Source organism: Zingiber officinale, chromosome 8A (assembly GCF_018446385.1).
Source record: "Zingiber officinale cultivar Zhangliang chromosome 8A, Zo_v1.1, whole genome shotgun sequence".
NCBI lineage: Eukaryota > Viridiplantae > Streptophyta > Magnoliopsida > Zingiberales > Zingiberaceae > Zingiber > Zingiber officinale.
In genome coordinates this window covers 9,736,740-9,753,058 of record NC_056000.1, presented here as the reverse complement: position 1 = coordinate 9,753,058, position 16,319 = coordinate 9,736,740, and the positions used below count along the sequence as shown (strand labels likewise).

Genomic DNA, 16,319 nt, shown 5'->3' with positions numbered 1-16,319 from the left:
GGGGTTTAAGGTCGTCGCTTGACCGCTGATGGAAATAAGGGTTTATGATCACCACTCAACTACTGATGGAGACAAGGGTTTAAGGTCACCGCTCGACCGTTGATGGAGACAGGGGGTTTATGGTCGTCGCTAGACAGTTGACAGAGACAGGGATTTATAGTCGCCGCTCAACTTTTAACTTGGCTTGGTCGACCCAAGAGTCTGGAAATCTTTGGTTGGCCCTGCATCCAGAAGACATACACAAGTACATTTATATTTTCTCGTGCACCTCTCACCTGGCCCTATAGGATTGGAGATTATTTGCACTCCACGGCCGCTCGAGTCATCTCCCGTTTTCTTCTTCCAAGTAATAGGCCCCCGAGTGAAGTTTCTGTACGACCTTGTAAGGTCCCACCCATTGTGCCTCAAGTTTGGTGACGTCGCCGACCGACTTGATTTTCTTCCACACCAGATCACCTACCTGAAAGGACCTCAGGATCACCCTCCTATTGTAGTTCTGTCTCATTCGCTGTCGGTAAGCCATTAGTCTAACGACCGCTTTATCCTGCACTTCATCCATCAAGTCGAGCTCCATTAACCTTCGCTCACCATTTCCCTCGTCGTAGAGTTGCACCTGATCGGATTCTACTCCAACCTCTACAGGAACCACCGCTTCTCCTCTGTACACCAGCTGGAATGGTGTTACGTCAGTCGCCTCCTTTGGAGTCGTGCGAAATGCCCACAAGACACTTGAGAGCTCATCGACCCAGCTGCCTCCTACGTGGTCGAGCCGAGTTCGTAAGCCTCTGAGGATCTCCCAGTTTGTGACCTCGGCCTGGCCGTTGCTCTGGGGGGTAGGAGATTAAGGTGAAGGTCTGTTGGATGTCATAGCCTTCGCACCACTCCCTGAGCTTCTGACCCGCAAACCACCTCTCGTTATCCGAGATGAGCCGGCGGGGGATGCCGAACCGACAGAGGATGTTCTACCAGATGAACTTGATGACCATTTGTTCACTTATCTTTACCAAGGGCTCAGCCTCCACCCATTTTGAAAAGTAGTCCACAGCAATGAGCAAGAACCTTCGCTGACCCGTCGGCATGGGAAATGGTCCCACGATGTCCATGCCCCATTGGTCGAACAGGCAAGATACCGTGGATGACTTTATCTCTTCGGCCGGTCGGTGTGAAATATTGTGATACTTTTGGCAGGACAAACATGTGGTTGTCGTCCGAGCGGCATTCTCTTGGAGAGTTGGCCAGAAGTATCCGGCGAAGAGAATCTTTCAAGCTAGCGAACGGCCGCCTAGATGGCTTTCACAGGAGCCTTGGTGCACTTCTTGCAAGATGTATGTTGCATCCTCTGGTCCAACACATTTGAGCAAGGTCCTAGAGAAGTCTCTTTTGTATAGATGATCTCCGACCAAGGTGAACCATCCGGTCCTCTTCTTTAATAAATGCGCCGCCTCCTGGTCAACTGGTGTACTACCCGATCGGAGAAATTCGATTAACAGTGTTCTCCAGTCGCTCGAAAAGACAACTCCCTCCATCCGGTCAATATGTGCCACCAAAGCAACATGTTCGATTGACTGGCTGATCACAACCGGTGATAATGAATTAGCTAACTTAGCCAGTTCATCTGTTACTTGATTGTCCGATCGATGAATCTTTTGTACAGTGACTTCTTGAAAATTTGTCTTTAGCTTCTCAAAGGCTTTTGTATATAACTTGAGTCGGGGGCTGCTAATCTCGAGCGCCACCGCCATCTGCTGGGCGGCCAACTGGGAGTCCGAGTGAATGAGGACCTTTACGGGTCCGAAATGTCGCGCTGCTTGCAAGCCGCCTATCAAGGCTTCACACTTAGCCTCATTGTTAGTGGCGCGATAATCCAACCGAACGAAAAGTTGCATTCGGTCTTCCCTTGTGGAAATGATCAGGATGTCGATCGTGCTGCCTTGTCGGGTGGAAGTTGCTTCTAGCTCATCGTTCTGGATTTCTATGACGAAATCAGCTAACGCCTGAGATTTTATCGCCGTTCGGGGCTGGTATTAGATGTTGAACTCACTTAGTTCAGTTTCCCACTTGATCAACCAGGTGGATGCTTTCGAATTGAGGAGCACTCTTCCCAAGGTACTGTTAGTCATCACGATGATTGGATGGGAGAGGAAATACGGCGTAAGCTAACTTTTCCAGACCAGTGTAGCAGGATTCAGCGTCTTTCAATATATGACTTTAAAAAATACACGGGTTCTTGCTCTTGCCCATTTTTCTTAACTAACGTCGAGCCGACGACATTCTCAGTGGATGACATATAGATCCAGAGCGGCTCTCCTGTGCTCAGCTTAGCTAGTATAGGCAAGGAGTTGAGATCATCTTTGAGCTCTTCGAACGCTTGGTTACACTTCGCATCCCACTGGAATTTTGTTGCCCGACGCAGCACCTTGAAAAATGGTAGGCTCCTATCGGATGATTTGGATATGAATCTGGACAGAGCGGTAATACACCCAGTCAGCCGTTGGGCTTCCTTCAAATTGTGTGGTGGTGGCATATCTTGTAGAGCTTTGACCTTGCTCGGATTTGCCTCGATCCCCCACTTGATGACGATGTATCCTAGGAATCGACCGCTCTTGGCACCGAACATGCACTTGTTTGAGTGCAGCTTTATTCCATAAGCCCTCAGAGTTTGCCAGGTCTCCTTGATGTCTGTACAAAGATCAATAACTCTTGGAGATTTTATTAATATGTCGTCGACATATACCTCTATGTTGCGGCCGATCTGCTGCTGGAACACCTTGTTCATGAGCCTCTGGTAGGTGGCGCCGGCGTTCTTTATTCCGAATGACATGACGTTGTAGCAGAATGTTTCATCAACAGTGATAAAGTTGACCTTTTCTTGATCTTCTCGAGTGAGCGACACTTGGCGATAACCTTGATATGCGTTGAGCATGCAGATCAGCTCGTAGCCTGCCGTAGAGTCCACCATCTGGCCTATCTGGGGCAACGGATAGAAGTCCTTCGGGCACGCTTTATTCAAGTCATGGAAATCTATGCAGACCCTCCATTTGTTGCATGGCTTGGGGACCAGTACGATGTTAGTAAGCCAGCTCAAAAATTGTACCTCCTGTATGTGTCCGGTCTCCAGCAATTTCTTTATCTCCGCTCGGATGACCAAGTTCTGTTCCGTGCTGAAGTCCCTTTTCTTTTATTTTACTGGCCGAGCGTCCAGTCAAACGTGTAGCTCGTGCCGAGCCACACTTGGCGTATTGTCGGAAAGCTTATGTGTCGCCCAAGCGAACACATCATGATTTTGTCTGAGGCAGGCTATCAGCTCCGCCCTTTTCTTTCCCTCTAGATCGGCAACGATGAAGGTAGTTGCTTCCGAGTGATTAGGGTGGATCTGAACTTCTTCTTTTTCTTCGTAAACCAGTGTGGGGGGTTTTTCAATGATGGCATTTACCTCCAAGCGCGGATTTTTCCGAGCGGCTCTTGCTTCAGACTTGACCATCTTGACGTAGCATCGTCGAAAGGCTAACTGGTCTCCTTTGACTTCTCCTACCCTACCGTCCACCAGAAATTTGATCTTCTGGCAGTAGGTGAACACCATCGCTCGGAACTCATTGAGTGATGATCGACCCAAAATGACATTGTAGGCCGAGGGCGCATCTACCACTATGAAATTTGTGGTCCTTGTCCGCTTCAGGGGTTCTTCTCCGAGTGAGATGGCCAACTTGATCTGGCCGATCGGCAACACTTTGTTGCCCGTGAAACCGTAGAGCGGAGTCGTCATTGGCAACAATTCACTCTGGTCAATTTGCAATTGATTGAATGTCTTCCTGTATATGATATTTACCGAGCTCCCTGTATCAATAAAAGTCTGATGAATTGTATAATTGGCAATTACTGCTCGGATGATTAATGAATCATCGTGGGGTCCTCTGCTCCCTCCAAATCCTTAGGACCGAAGCTAATCTCGAGTCCCTCATCTTTCTCCTTGATGCAGCCAACAGCGTGCAAGCCGCCACGCATGCAACTTCTTTGCTCGGTTAGAATCTCCACCGGTCGGCCCGCCGGTGATCATTCCTATCTCCCCCGAGTGGCATTACTTCGGTTCTCTTCTTTCCTTGCGGAAGTCTGGTCTATTCGAAAGAGGCGTGGGCAGGGATTCGGTCCCTTTGTAGTTGGTGGTGGCATGGCTTGGTCATCCTTTCCTCCTTCCTTCATTCTACAGATCAACTTCGGTGACGTCGGTCTGGAAGTGGTGATCGACGGCGGTATTTGCGCGAAATCGACCTGCTAGTTGTCAGGTCGTAGCAGTCCTTGGTGTTGTGCGTCGTTGACTGGTGGAAGGTGCAAAACATAGGTGCCCATCTCTTGCCTCTTGGACGAGCGGTCGCCACCTGCTGTATGGCATGTGGCCTAGTCTCCTGGTGTGGAAGGGCTCCCGATCGATGCCCTTTAGGTGGTTGATGATTTCTTGGTTGACACCGTTTGGATGTTCTTGCGGGCTCGGCGGTCGTCTCCTTCTTCCTTGTCGCCTGAGCTTCTTCCACATTAATGTATTCATTGGCCTTCATTGAGACATGACCAAAGTCCTTCAGCAGCCGCCGAACGAGCGATTGGAAGAACTCTCCCTCGATGAGCCCTTGGGTAAAGGCGTTCACCAACACATCTGAGGAGACTGCTGGAATATCCATCGCAACATGATTGAAGCGTTGAATATAGGCCCTCAAGGCCTCTCGGGGCCCTTTCTTTAGCGAGAACATATTCACGCTCGTCTTCTGGTGGTGGCGACTACTAGCAAAGTGATGTAGGCATGCCGCTCGGAAGTCCTTGAAGCTGTGGATCGAGCTGTTCGGCAACCATTTAAACCATCATTGTGCCAATCCAGATAGAGTGGTAAGGAAGACTCGACATTTTACCTTGTCCGTGTACTGGTGAAGGGTGGCCGCATTATCTAACTTAGCCAAATGGTCATCCGGATCGGTTGCTCCATTGTACTCTCTGATCGTCAATGGGGTGTAATGCTTTGGCAGAGGGTCATGTAGGATCCCCTCTGAAAATTGTTGATTGACCCACTCAGGCGAGTTATCTTCCCTCGGCGCTTTTCATTTTCGTGAATCCCGTACGGGCACCTCATCCGAGGAAGATCCCTGGTCTCTATCTGCTCGGCCCCTTTCTTCTGGGGGAGCCCATGATAGCGCTAGGTTGAAGAGGGCTAGCGTATTACGGGCGTCCCGATAGGAGTCGATCGGTCTCCTATTTGGCTCCCGAGCGAAAAGTTGATCCGCTCGATCTCCACTTTCAGCCTGTCGACCTGTTGCAGAGGCAACAGACTCATGCATTGGCCGATTGGACAACGCTTGTTATTGTTGCTTTAATATCTTCGTCACTCGAGCTTGTATTAGTGCATCGAGATCCTCTTGCATTAACGTCACTATTGTGAGTCATCCAGCGTCTTCCATCTTCTTACTCAGATGTGGGCTACGTTCCCATAGACGGTGCCAAAATGATCCTGTCCGAATGAGGGAAGCTGGAAAGTCGGGGATGGGGTGACTACTGACGGGATGAAGATCTTAATCTTGCAAAACAAAACCAAACCAGGAAAAGGGTCCCTGGCGTTGACCCTCTAACGCTCAAGTTAGAATCAGGAAGAGAGAATGAGTAATCAAGAAATAGATAAATCTTGTCTTTCCTCATACCTGGTGTACCCTTTTATACCTTTCTTTGTGATCATTCATCTGCCCTTATTTAATTATATTAATTGCTAGAGGAAGGCTTCTTTGTCTTAACTTTCATGTGATAATAGATGGAGTGTTCTTTTTTTGTCTTGACTTCTTCATATTTAATGATAGACAGAGTGTTTTGTTTTGTTTTCTCGTCCCCTCCTGTGTAATGTCATTCCTTGCGCCGGACGGGCGGTCCGAGCGGCTCATTTTCCTGCCAACCGAAACAATCGGCTATGGGTTTGTCCATTCATCCGACCGACCCATGATGTCCATTCGTCTGACTGGTCGGGTGATCTGTTCGGCCACTCCTTTGCCGACCGGGATAACCAGATAGCCACCTTTGGCCGAGGCTCTTTCCGTAAGCTCCGGTGTTGACCGCCTTGACTTTGACCGACACTGTGTCAAGTGGCCCGTGACAAGTGGGCTCTCCCTTATCGCCGCATCACTAACTTTCTTATTAATAGAAACAATTATAATCATCTAAAAGAAACAAAACTAAACAAATTTACAGAATACATATACAAATATCCATATCTAAATCCAAGTTTATAGAATACATATCGCAATAAAAAGTACTTCAAATAATACAAGAACACTAGATAATAAAGAAAATCTTGTAGAAAGTCAAATACAAAATGATCATGTTGATGTATAAATAAATAGTTTGCATATATATGTATAACAAATTTTATAGAAATGATACCTAAACAAAAATGAGCATATGATGACATGAAGAGTCAATATGTAAATAGGGCCGAACATGACTCTTGAAACATATAGTAATAAAATATTTAGAAATGAGCATATTATAATATCAAAACAGAATAAATATATTACCACGGTCTATATATGATAAATAAAAAGATAAAGTGTACTTGAACAAACCTCAGAAAAAGTTAATCATCATCGTCTGATGGATCTTAAGTCTCTTGTGATTAAAAACCATGTGATGCCTGAGTAAAATTAGCATGATCGCTTGTATCTGGGCCATCGGAGCTTCATTACTCGCGTCACGTTTGGCTCTCTTCTTCTCCTCATCAGCCCTCCACCGATCCATGTCGGTCATCCTCTGATCCATTTTCAATTGTGTACACAGTTCTTGATTTTCACATTTTAAAGACTGCATCTCACTAGAAGAAGAGAAACTAGTACGGTGGCCCACTAGATTCCTCAAACAATCAAATACAACTTTGGCCTAAGAGCCAAGGCCGTAGAGGGTGGAGTTTTTTGTCCTTCCACCAACAACATCATAATAAATCTCATTTAGAGCGTTAGTGGATAGAGACTGTAACTCTCCTCCATCTTATGATTGTTGAGATGCTTGAGCCATCCTATCCGTCATTTGTTGCTATATGAAAAAAAAATATAATATCCAATTAGATCAGTATTACTAACTACTAATTAAGATAGAAACGAACAATGTAATAAAGTTAATAATCTTACATGTAGAGTCTCAGATCGAGAATCAACAAATGGCATATCCTTCTTCTTATGGGTCTTTAGAAAGACCTCCATACACGTGGGCTGTCGGGCAAGCTCACATTCCTATATACAAAATAATTTTGGATAAAGTTATACAATTTTGGTAATAAATATAAAATTTATCACAAAGTATAGTTCTAAATTATACTCACCAGATCCATGTCATGCTCAACAATGGATCTGGAACCTGACGTATGCCAAGTTGTTTCGGTGCTTGGGTCACCTGGCTCTGTATTTCTATTTGTTTTTTCTTTTTCAACATTGGTTTGCCACCTTTCTATAACCCAGGTGGTTATCCATGGTTGTCTATGCACTCCATATAGCCTCAGAAACATACACAGGCCTAGTGCGCGCCCTTCTTTCTCATATAGTACACTAGATCTTCTTTTCTTCGTAGGGTATTCAAGATAGAAAACTTGACCCACTTGTACCCCGAAAATAAAAGGTTCAAACTTGTTGAATCTTTTGTTTTCATTAACCTCAACTAAATTATAATTTAGATGTATTTTGGTACCTATTCTTGGGGTCGGATCATACCATGAATATTTGAACAACACACGCCTCTTTATAGGTAATGTAGAATATTCAATCTCTATGATTTTTTCAAGTCTACCATAGTAATAAAACTCAGTGTTATTGTTGTGCATAGATCCTTTGACGCAAACACTAGAATTATAAGTTAATTTCCGTGAATCTCGTCGTGTCACGCGAAATTTAAGGTCGTTAACATAGTATCCAGAGTATAGCTTTATTTTATGGAGGGGTCATGATGCAATATTCATTATCTTATCATCTTGCACATTTGATATTCTACGGCCTTTCACCTATAAAAATAGTTATTATATAAATTAGGATACTTCTTAATAGACATGAACTAAAAAATTTCACACATTCTCTAACTTACATATATTTAAAACCATAATGCAAATTCGGTCTCTAACTTTGCAGATACCTCACTTGTGCCAATTGATAGATTTTGTAGATATAGTTGTTATTCATACAAGTTGGAAAATAAAGTAATTATATAAAATTTGGGATATCAAACAAAATAATTAAACAGAGGATAAATGTTTGATTAGAGAAGTTAACTTACATTATGTATGGTTTGACATCTTCACAGTTTAATTGTATGTATGTTCTTACAACATGGTATTCTTCTTCGATTAACCATCTAGAAAGCGATGCACCCATTGACTTACCAAAAAACTTGAAACTATAAAGCATCGATGGGTCTATCTGTAGGTGCAGCGGAGGCCGGCAAGAGGGGGTGAATTGCTGAAAACAAAAAATAAACTATACCCTCCTCGTGCTTTCAACTCAATTAGTGCAATAGTAAAAAAAATAGTCAAGTCATAAAGCAGTAAACAGAAAAGAAATAGGAATTTAACCTGGTTACAACCAAGGAGCTTGTTAATCCAGGGCAATGAGAAGCGCACTAAAAAGAATCTCCTTTACTGAAGGCGAAGAAGCCTTTTACACTTTGGAAGCTTAGAACTATTGCTAGGAATGACTACACAATTGATTGCTTGAGTTGTATTGAATTCCTAGCTCCAGAGACCTTTAAATAGCCTCTGGAAATCTGATCTTGAGGGTCCAAGGCGCAATAGGGGTCCAAGGCGCAATAGGGTTCCAAGGCGCCTCCAAGTGGTGAGCGGATAAAACTTTATCAGCAACTCGAAACGGTCAGTTTGACCTGTTGAAGGCGCCTTCAACAAGGCTGAAGGCGCCTTCAACAAGCCTGAAGGCGCCTCCAAGCTGGCAGCTCAAATTCCAACTTGCTTTCTTCAGCTTCCGACGCTCCGATCTTTTGGGTGATTGCAGCCAACCGGAATAGGGTTCACCCGAACCCAATTCCCGGTCTTCTCCTCGAGCAGTCTTCCTCCCCGGCTTAATATCCCTCGAACACCATGCACGTTCTTCTCGCCCACCGGTGTACTCTTCCGCAGCTCTCTCGTCCTTCGGACGCACCGAGTCCGTCGGCTCCCTTCCCGTGCCGTCCTTCTCGCTAACTACGTCTTCCGCTCGACTTCCTGCGCTCCTAAGTTCCTGCACACTTAGACACAGGGATCAAACACAAAGCAGGACCTAACCAACTTGGTTGATCACATCAAAACTACCACGGGGTCCAACAATCTCCCCCTTTTTGATGTGCATCAACCCAAGTTCAAGTTAGGGTATAAACAGACACAAAAAATAATTTTAAAGAAAAATTACTAAACTAGCATGTCAAGCATAAGTTTTGCAATAAATAAAATTGCAACACATTTTAGAAAAAATATTAAAATTTTAAACATTCTAACTTAAAAAAATATTAAAATTTTAAACATTCTAACTCCCCCTTAACTTGTCCATATCTCCTTAACTTGTAACCTTTCTACTTGGTTGATCACATCAAAACTACCACGGGGTCCAACAATCTCCATTTTGCGCTTCCATGTGACGAAGTCTCTGTCGAACTTCGGGGGATGGATGTTCAAAATGGAGATTGTTGGACCCCGTGGTAGTTTTGATGTGATCAACCAAGTAGAAAGGTTACAAGTTAAGGAGATATTGACAAGTTAAGGGGGAGTTAGAATGTTTAAAATTTTAATATTTTTTTAAGTTAGAATGTTTAAAATTTTAATATTTTTTCTAAAATGTGTTGCAATTTTATTTATTGCAAAACTTATGCTTGACATGCTAGTTTAGTAATTTTTCTTTAAAATTATTTTTTGTGTCTGTTTATATGCACATCAAAAAGGAGGAGATTGTTGGACCCCGTGGTAGTTTTGATGTGATCAACCAAGTTGGTTAGGTCCTGCTTTGTGTTTGATCCCTGTGTCTAAGTGTGCAGGAACTCAGGAGCGCAGGAAGTCGAGCGGAAGACGCAGTTAGCGAGAAGGACGGCACGGGAAGGGAGTCCGGTTGGCTGCAATCACCCAAAAGATCGGAGCGTCGGAAGCTGAAGAAAGCAAGTTGGAATTTGAGCTGCCAGCTTGGAGGCGTCCAGCTTGAAGGCGCCTTCAGCCTTGTTGAAGGCGCCTTCAACAGGTCAAACTGACCGTTTCGAACTGCGGATAAAGTTTTATCCGCTCACCACTTGGAGGCGCCTTGGACCCCTATTGGAGGCGCCTTGGACCCTCGAGATCAGATTTCCAGAGACTATTTAAAGGCCCCTAGAGCTAGGAATTCAATACAACTCAAGCAATCAATTGTGTAGTCATTCCTAGCAATAGTTCTAAGCTTATGTGAAAATAGACAATAGACTTCGCTACTGTTTACTTCGACAATCAGTAATTACGAAGTAATATATGATAATAAACTTCAGTAATAAATTTGTTGCAGTAAATACGATTTTAGACTTTGTAGGTTTAAAAATATAGACCTTACTTCTAATTTTATTTGATATTTTACTTTATAATATATATTCAATGAAGTAATAAGTTATAAAATAAAATTTATATACGTAAGTATTGAAGTAATAAGTTGAATGGGTTAAAACCTAAGTTCCGCCGAAAGGTTGTTCTCCTTCGTGTTTTCTCCCAACGCACGATGACAACCTTCTCCAGGTTTCCGTCGAAAGGTTTTTCTCCTTCGCATTTTCTCCTCGACGCACAATGGAAGCCTTCTCCTTCGCGTGCCACCTCGGACAACAGCCTTCTCCTCCATGTTTTCCCCTAGATGACAGTCTTCTCATTTTTCCTCGATGCAAAGCCTTCGCGTTGAGATGCTTCACTTCCTCTTCTCTCTGCACGCTAGGTTTCTTCCCTCTCCACCCCCTTCTTTCCTTTCCTCTCTACTTCACCGCCACTTAACTTGAATCACTGCTACCTGAGGAACCTGCCTCTTTCTACCCCCATCCCCTTGGAGGTGCCCATTTTCTCCTCGCTCCTGGTTGTTACCTTTGTCGTTGTTTTAAATTTTTTATCTTTCTTGTTTTGCCTTGCTTGATTTGTAGCATTGAATTCGAGGGTTTTCATTGGTTATTCCATTTACAAAGGGAAGACAACACTCACAGTGGATCCACGAGCCCCTGAATTCACCCCTCTTGAAGTGAGTTTTTTAGTTTCTACTTAGAGTTCATCAAAATTTGGTTTTTATATATTTGTAGTTAGTGTGGTGGTTTTATATCATATCGTTGCAGTTTGGAGCTTACTATGTCTCTAAGGAAGGATTTACTCTCCTCCAATTTGCTCCTGTTGTAGGTACTCAACAATATGATTGGAGCAGAAAGCAAGTATTCCAAATTGTTTTTTTATCCTTCTCTATGTGTGATTGTAATGTCATGACTCTTAGATAATTGCAATCCTTCCCTTCTTATCACAAGTCGTGCAAAAAATGAATTAAAAAGGCTTTTCTATTATCTTTCTAATGATACTAGCCACTAACTAGAGCCTCAGTTAGACTGTTATGACCCATTGGAGCTATTCATTTAATTTTATATAAAAAATAAAAAGTTGTCATTAACAATGCTGAAATTTGAGCCTTTGACCTCATTATAAGCAAAATAAGTCCTTTACAAACATAGAAACTTGATACATATGACACAGTGATGTGTGAAACCATCCCTGGTAAAAGAATGGTTATGTGCAACATGGGTATGTAAAAATCATAGTTCATGTTATTTCTTCTAAGTTTTGCACATGGTTAGTGAAGAACCATGTATTGATGAATCAGAATTCTAGACAATTTTATGGCACATTGGTGTCCAAAAGTCCTAATGTTCATAGAGAAATATAATGAGACATCACTAGTTTCATTCATATAGTTTTCTATTAGTTTTGATACTTGGAGAGTGTAAAATTATATTTTGTCATAACATAGTTTCTATGGTGTTCAAACATTCTAAATTTTAGAGATATAATGGAACAATATCATTTGACAAAATATGGTTCTGCACTTTGAAATGTCAAAACTCAAACAAAACAACATGAGTGAAACTAATGACAAGAGAGTGACTCTGTTTAGACTTTTGGTGGCTTCCAATGGACACTACTCCATTGAAGCCTGATGGTTGATAAGACTCCAACCAACACCTTGTAGAGTCCAACGACGGGGTATGGATATCTTTATAAGAAAAAATTGCAAAAGGTCTTCTATAAGGCATTTTGCACAATTGAGACATTTATAAGGCTTTTTGAATTAAAAGGAACCTTTCTAGGACTTTTTACAATTATGTTTTGAGTCCAATAGGACTTTGCTATTTTTTTAAAAAAAATCATATTAAATTAACCCGTGTTGAAATTTAGTTGAATGATTTTGGGAGATTGATCCTTCATTATTGAATTAATGATAAAATTAAGCTTGTATGCTACAAATATCATAGCCAATGATGCTCCATTATGATTATTGCTGGCATGCTTTGTTCATATAATTAGTTGGTCAATGCACAATTAGTTTGTTCATACAACTTATTGAATCCTTAATTTCAAACATGTTTTCGTCCCTTCTGCTGGCAAGTTCCATGTTCTCTTTGGCATCTTTGTTTGCTTTCTTAAGGTATTTTATACAAACATATGTCAATTTTTTTTTTCATTATTGATGCAGGTCATTTCTTTGTCCATACCTGAAATTAGTCATCTAATGAGTTTCAGTGCAAAGGATTCTTGTGAATTTTTTCATGATCCATTCAAGGGAAGAAAGTGATATTTTGAACCTTGATCAGAAATTTGTTCTATGCATCAAAATCATTGTGTAGTTTATCTTGGTTCTTGAATAGGGATGTGATAACAGTTCTAAAATTTTTTTTTAGTTTTTTAACATCGTTTTATGTGTCTAGTTATATATGATTTTCTCTAATGCGCAACTTTATTTGATCAAACAATATTTGTTAGTTAGCGTATCTTCATATTCATGCACTTGCATATTCCACTAATTAGTTTCTTGATATTTATGAGTGTAGGTAACGATATCCTAGCTTAACATCATAATTCATAAGAATCTATAAGACTACTCCAGCTGTAACTCATTCAGGGTCTTTGCTTAAGTGCAACCTTTATTATTATTATTTTACAGCAAGGAAGGCAAGATAAGGAAGATTTTAAAGGTTGAACCTCTTCCAGATGGCATCGGATATTTCTTTAATCTAAATAATTCATTAGTTTCTTACATTTTGAATTTAAACAGGATTTTTTTTTCCATATGATGTAAACTGTCAAGCCTCGATAGTTACTCTTTGAATACCCGTGTTTCTCATTTCTTATTAACACAAGAAATGTTCATCTATTAAATCCTATATGCAATCTATTTGTGTTATTCAAGCTTACGGACGTACATCAGATAAATGTTCTTTGGTTTGTGCCTTTGAAGCCTCAAACTAGTAACTAGTCTTGCCTATATGAAAACATCCATAAAATTTGCATGAAACAATTTTGTTATTTTTTTGTTTTAGTTCATCCCATTTCTTTGGATCAAATTATTCCATTCATTCATAATTTTTTATAATTCAGGGTCTTTGCTTAAGTGCAACCTTTATTATTATTATTTTACAGCAAGGAAGGCAAGATAAGGAAGATTTTAAAGGTTGAACCTCTTCCAGATGGCATCGGATATTTCTTTAATCTCAATAATTCATTAGTTTCTTACATTTTGAATTTAAACAGGATTTTTTTTTCCATATGATGTAAACTGTCAAGCCTCGATAGTTACTCTTTGAATACCCGTGTTTCTCATTTCTTATTAACACAAGAAATGTTCATCTTTTAAATCCTATATGCAATCTATTTGTGTTATTCAAGCTTACGGACGTACATCAGATAAATGTTCTTTAGTTTGTGCCTTTGAAGCCTCAAACTAGTAACTAGTCTTGCCTGTATGCAAACATCCATAAAATTTGCATGAAACAATTTTGTTATTTTTTTGTTTTAGTTCATCCCATTTCTTTGGATCAAATTATTCCATTCATTCATAATTTTTTATAGTTTTGCTATGGCTAATCCTACTAAAAAAAATCTCCATTTGTTCATAATGTTTCACATGTCATTGTGCCTAATTGATAGTATGTATTATGACTATGTATTTAGGTATCAATTAATAATTTTTATTATTTGGACTGTGACTAATTGTATTATGTTTTTAATTTTATTAGGGTAATATAAAATAAAATGGTGATGTTGAATGTGGATATTATGTAATGCGATACATGAAAAAGATAGTCTTGGATGAATATCCACAATTGGAGATGAAGGTGAATTTCTTTTTTATAAAATATCTTCTTTATGAAATATTGAGTCATTTTGCATTGACCCTCAAACTTCTGTTAATGTTTCAGTTTGCAATATCAAAAAATAAACAGTATTACAATCAATCTCAGTATGATGAAGTTAGAAGTGAATGGAGCAAATTCGTCTACTTCTTTATAGGTGCTTAAGTGTAGGTTATGATATAAATTTTGGATTGTATTTAGATATTTATGGATTAAAAACTTTTGGGTTATGGTTAAACATGTCTTTTATGAATACACTGGGATTGTATTTAATACAAATTTGTGATATATTTGTTCAATTTTGGTGGTAAAAAATATTGTGTTGTAGTAAAATATTATAATATACACTTTGTAAATTAAAATTATATTGTAGTAAAATATGGTCAATTACTTCAATGCTATGAATAAATGATAGAGTAATACAAAATAAAAGACTTCGATAAATTTAAATAGTGGCGTAATTAAAGAAACTATTTACTTCATTACTAATTAAATTTGTGAAGTAGTTTGTATAAATTACTTTGCTATATTGAATTTTTTGTTGTAGTAAAATATACTCTATTACTTCTATATTACGATAAAGTAATAGAATAATAAATATTTTGACCAAGTCAAATTATACAGAAGTAAAATGAAATATTTACTGCACCAAAATTCAAAAATTGTGAAGTCGTATACATATTTTACTTCGTTAAACAACATAACCTATGAAGTAATATATCATCAACTACTTCAGTATTTTTATTGGTCTCAATGAAGTAATAGAGCTTTTTTACTTCGAAAATGGTCTGATTTTGAACTGGTTTTGGACCAGTGATAGACTTCAGTAATCATGTGGTGAAGTAAAAAAATGACCCTTTTACTTCACGTGCATCTACTTTGGTAATTATCTGTCTATTACTTAGGATAATATCCGAAGTCTATTGCCGATTTTCACATAGTGTGTAGCGTATATTTTCATCTAGTTATTTTTGATTTAATGGAACATCTACCAGTACATTTACCATACGAGACACAAATAGCATGTCCTATATAGTACAGATGGATGTATCCATTCGAACGATTTTTGAGAAAATTAAAAAATAATATTCATAATAAAGCAAGAGTTGAAGGGTCAATATGTAATGCTTATCTAGTTGAAGAAGCATCTTCTTTCTGCTCGTATTATTTTGCTGATAGTGTGTAAACAAGACATCGCAAGTGTTTTAGAAATTCTGATAATGCTCCCCAGCCGATAGTGTAGGTGCAGCGGAGGTCGGCAAGAGGGGGGTGAATTGCTGAAAACAAAAAATAAACTATACCCTCCTCGTGCTTTCAACTCAATTAGTGCAATAGTAAAAAAAGCAGTAAAGTCATAAAGCAGTAAACAGAAAAGAAACAGGAATTTAACCTGGTTACAACCAAGGAGGTTGTTAATCCAGGGCAATGAGAAGCTCTTGCCGACCTCCGCTGCACCTACACTATCGGCTGGGGAGCATTATCAGAATTTCTAAAACACTTGCGATGTCTTGTTTACACACTATCAGCAAAATAATACGAGCAGAAAGAAGATGCTTCTTCAACTAGATAAGCATTACATATTGACCCTTCAACTCTTGCTTTATTATGAATATTATTTTTTAATTTTCTCAAAAATCGTTCGAATGGATACATCCATCTGTACTATATAGGACATGCTATTTGTGTCTCGTATGGTAAATGTACTGGTAGATGTTCCATTAAATCAAAAATAACTAGATGAAAATATACGCTACAGCTTACATAATATAAGAGGAATGTCTATTTTTAGCTGAAACATATCATTCATCATAATACACCTTACAGTCAAATCTCTAAAAAATAGACTCAATTCAGTGAGTGTTTGCTAAACATTTTAAGGAAGTAAGTCATGGAAAGCTATTGAAATAAGTCTTTGCATGAATACATGACAATCATGACTTTTTACTCCAAAC

General features: G+C 39.8%; 1 protein-coding gene and 1 long non-coding RNA gene across 3 annotated transcripts; one reads left to right on the top strand and one right to left on the bottom strand.

Moving 5' to 3' along the window:
* Window positions 1-322: 322 nt before the first annotated feature.
* LOC122010493 lies at window positions 323-1,103 on the bottom strand. The gene is made up of 2 exons (XM_042567032.1): window positions 1,005-1,103; window positions 323-697 (listed from the first exon to the last, which is right to left on the bottom strand). Exons 1-2 carry the CDS (start codon window positions 1,101-1,103, stop codon window positions 323-325), a joined length of 474 nt encoding a protein of 157 aa, XP_042422966.1.
* Window positions 1,104-10,644: 9,541 nt separating this feature from the next.
* On the top strand, window positions 10,645-14,666 carry LOC122012340. 2 transcript variants are annotated; one of them, XR_006120187.1, is made up of 6 exons: window positions 10,645-11,033; window positions 11,122-11,216; window positions 11,308-11,368; window positions 12,711-13,685; window positions 14,251-14,349; window positions 14,434-14,666. It is a non-coding gene; the product is annotated as an uncharacterized LOC122012340 (long non-coding RNA). The 2 variants fall into 2 exon arrangements; XR_006120186.1 differs by having other exon boundaries at window positions 11,308-13,685.
* Window positions 14,667-16,319: the final 1,653 nt, after the last annotated feature.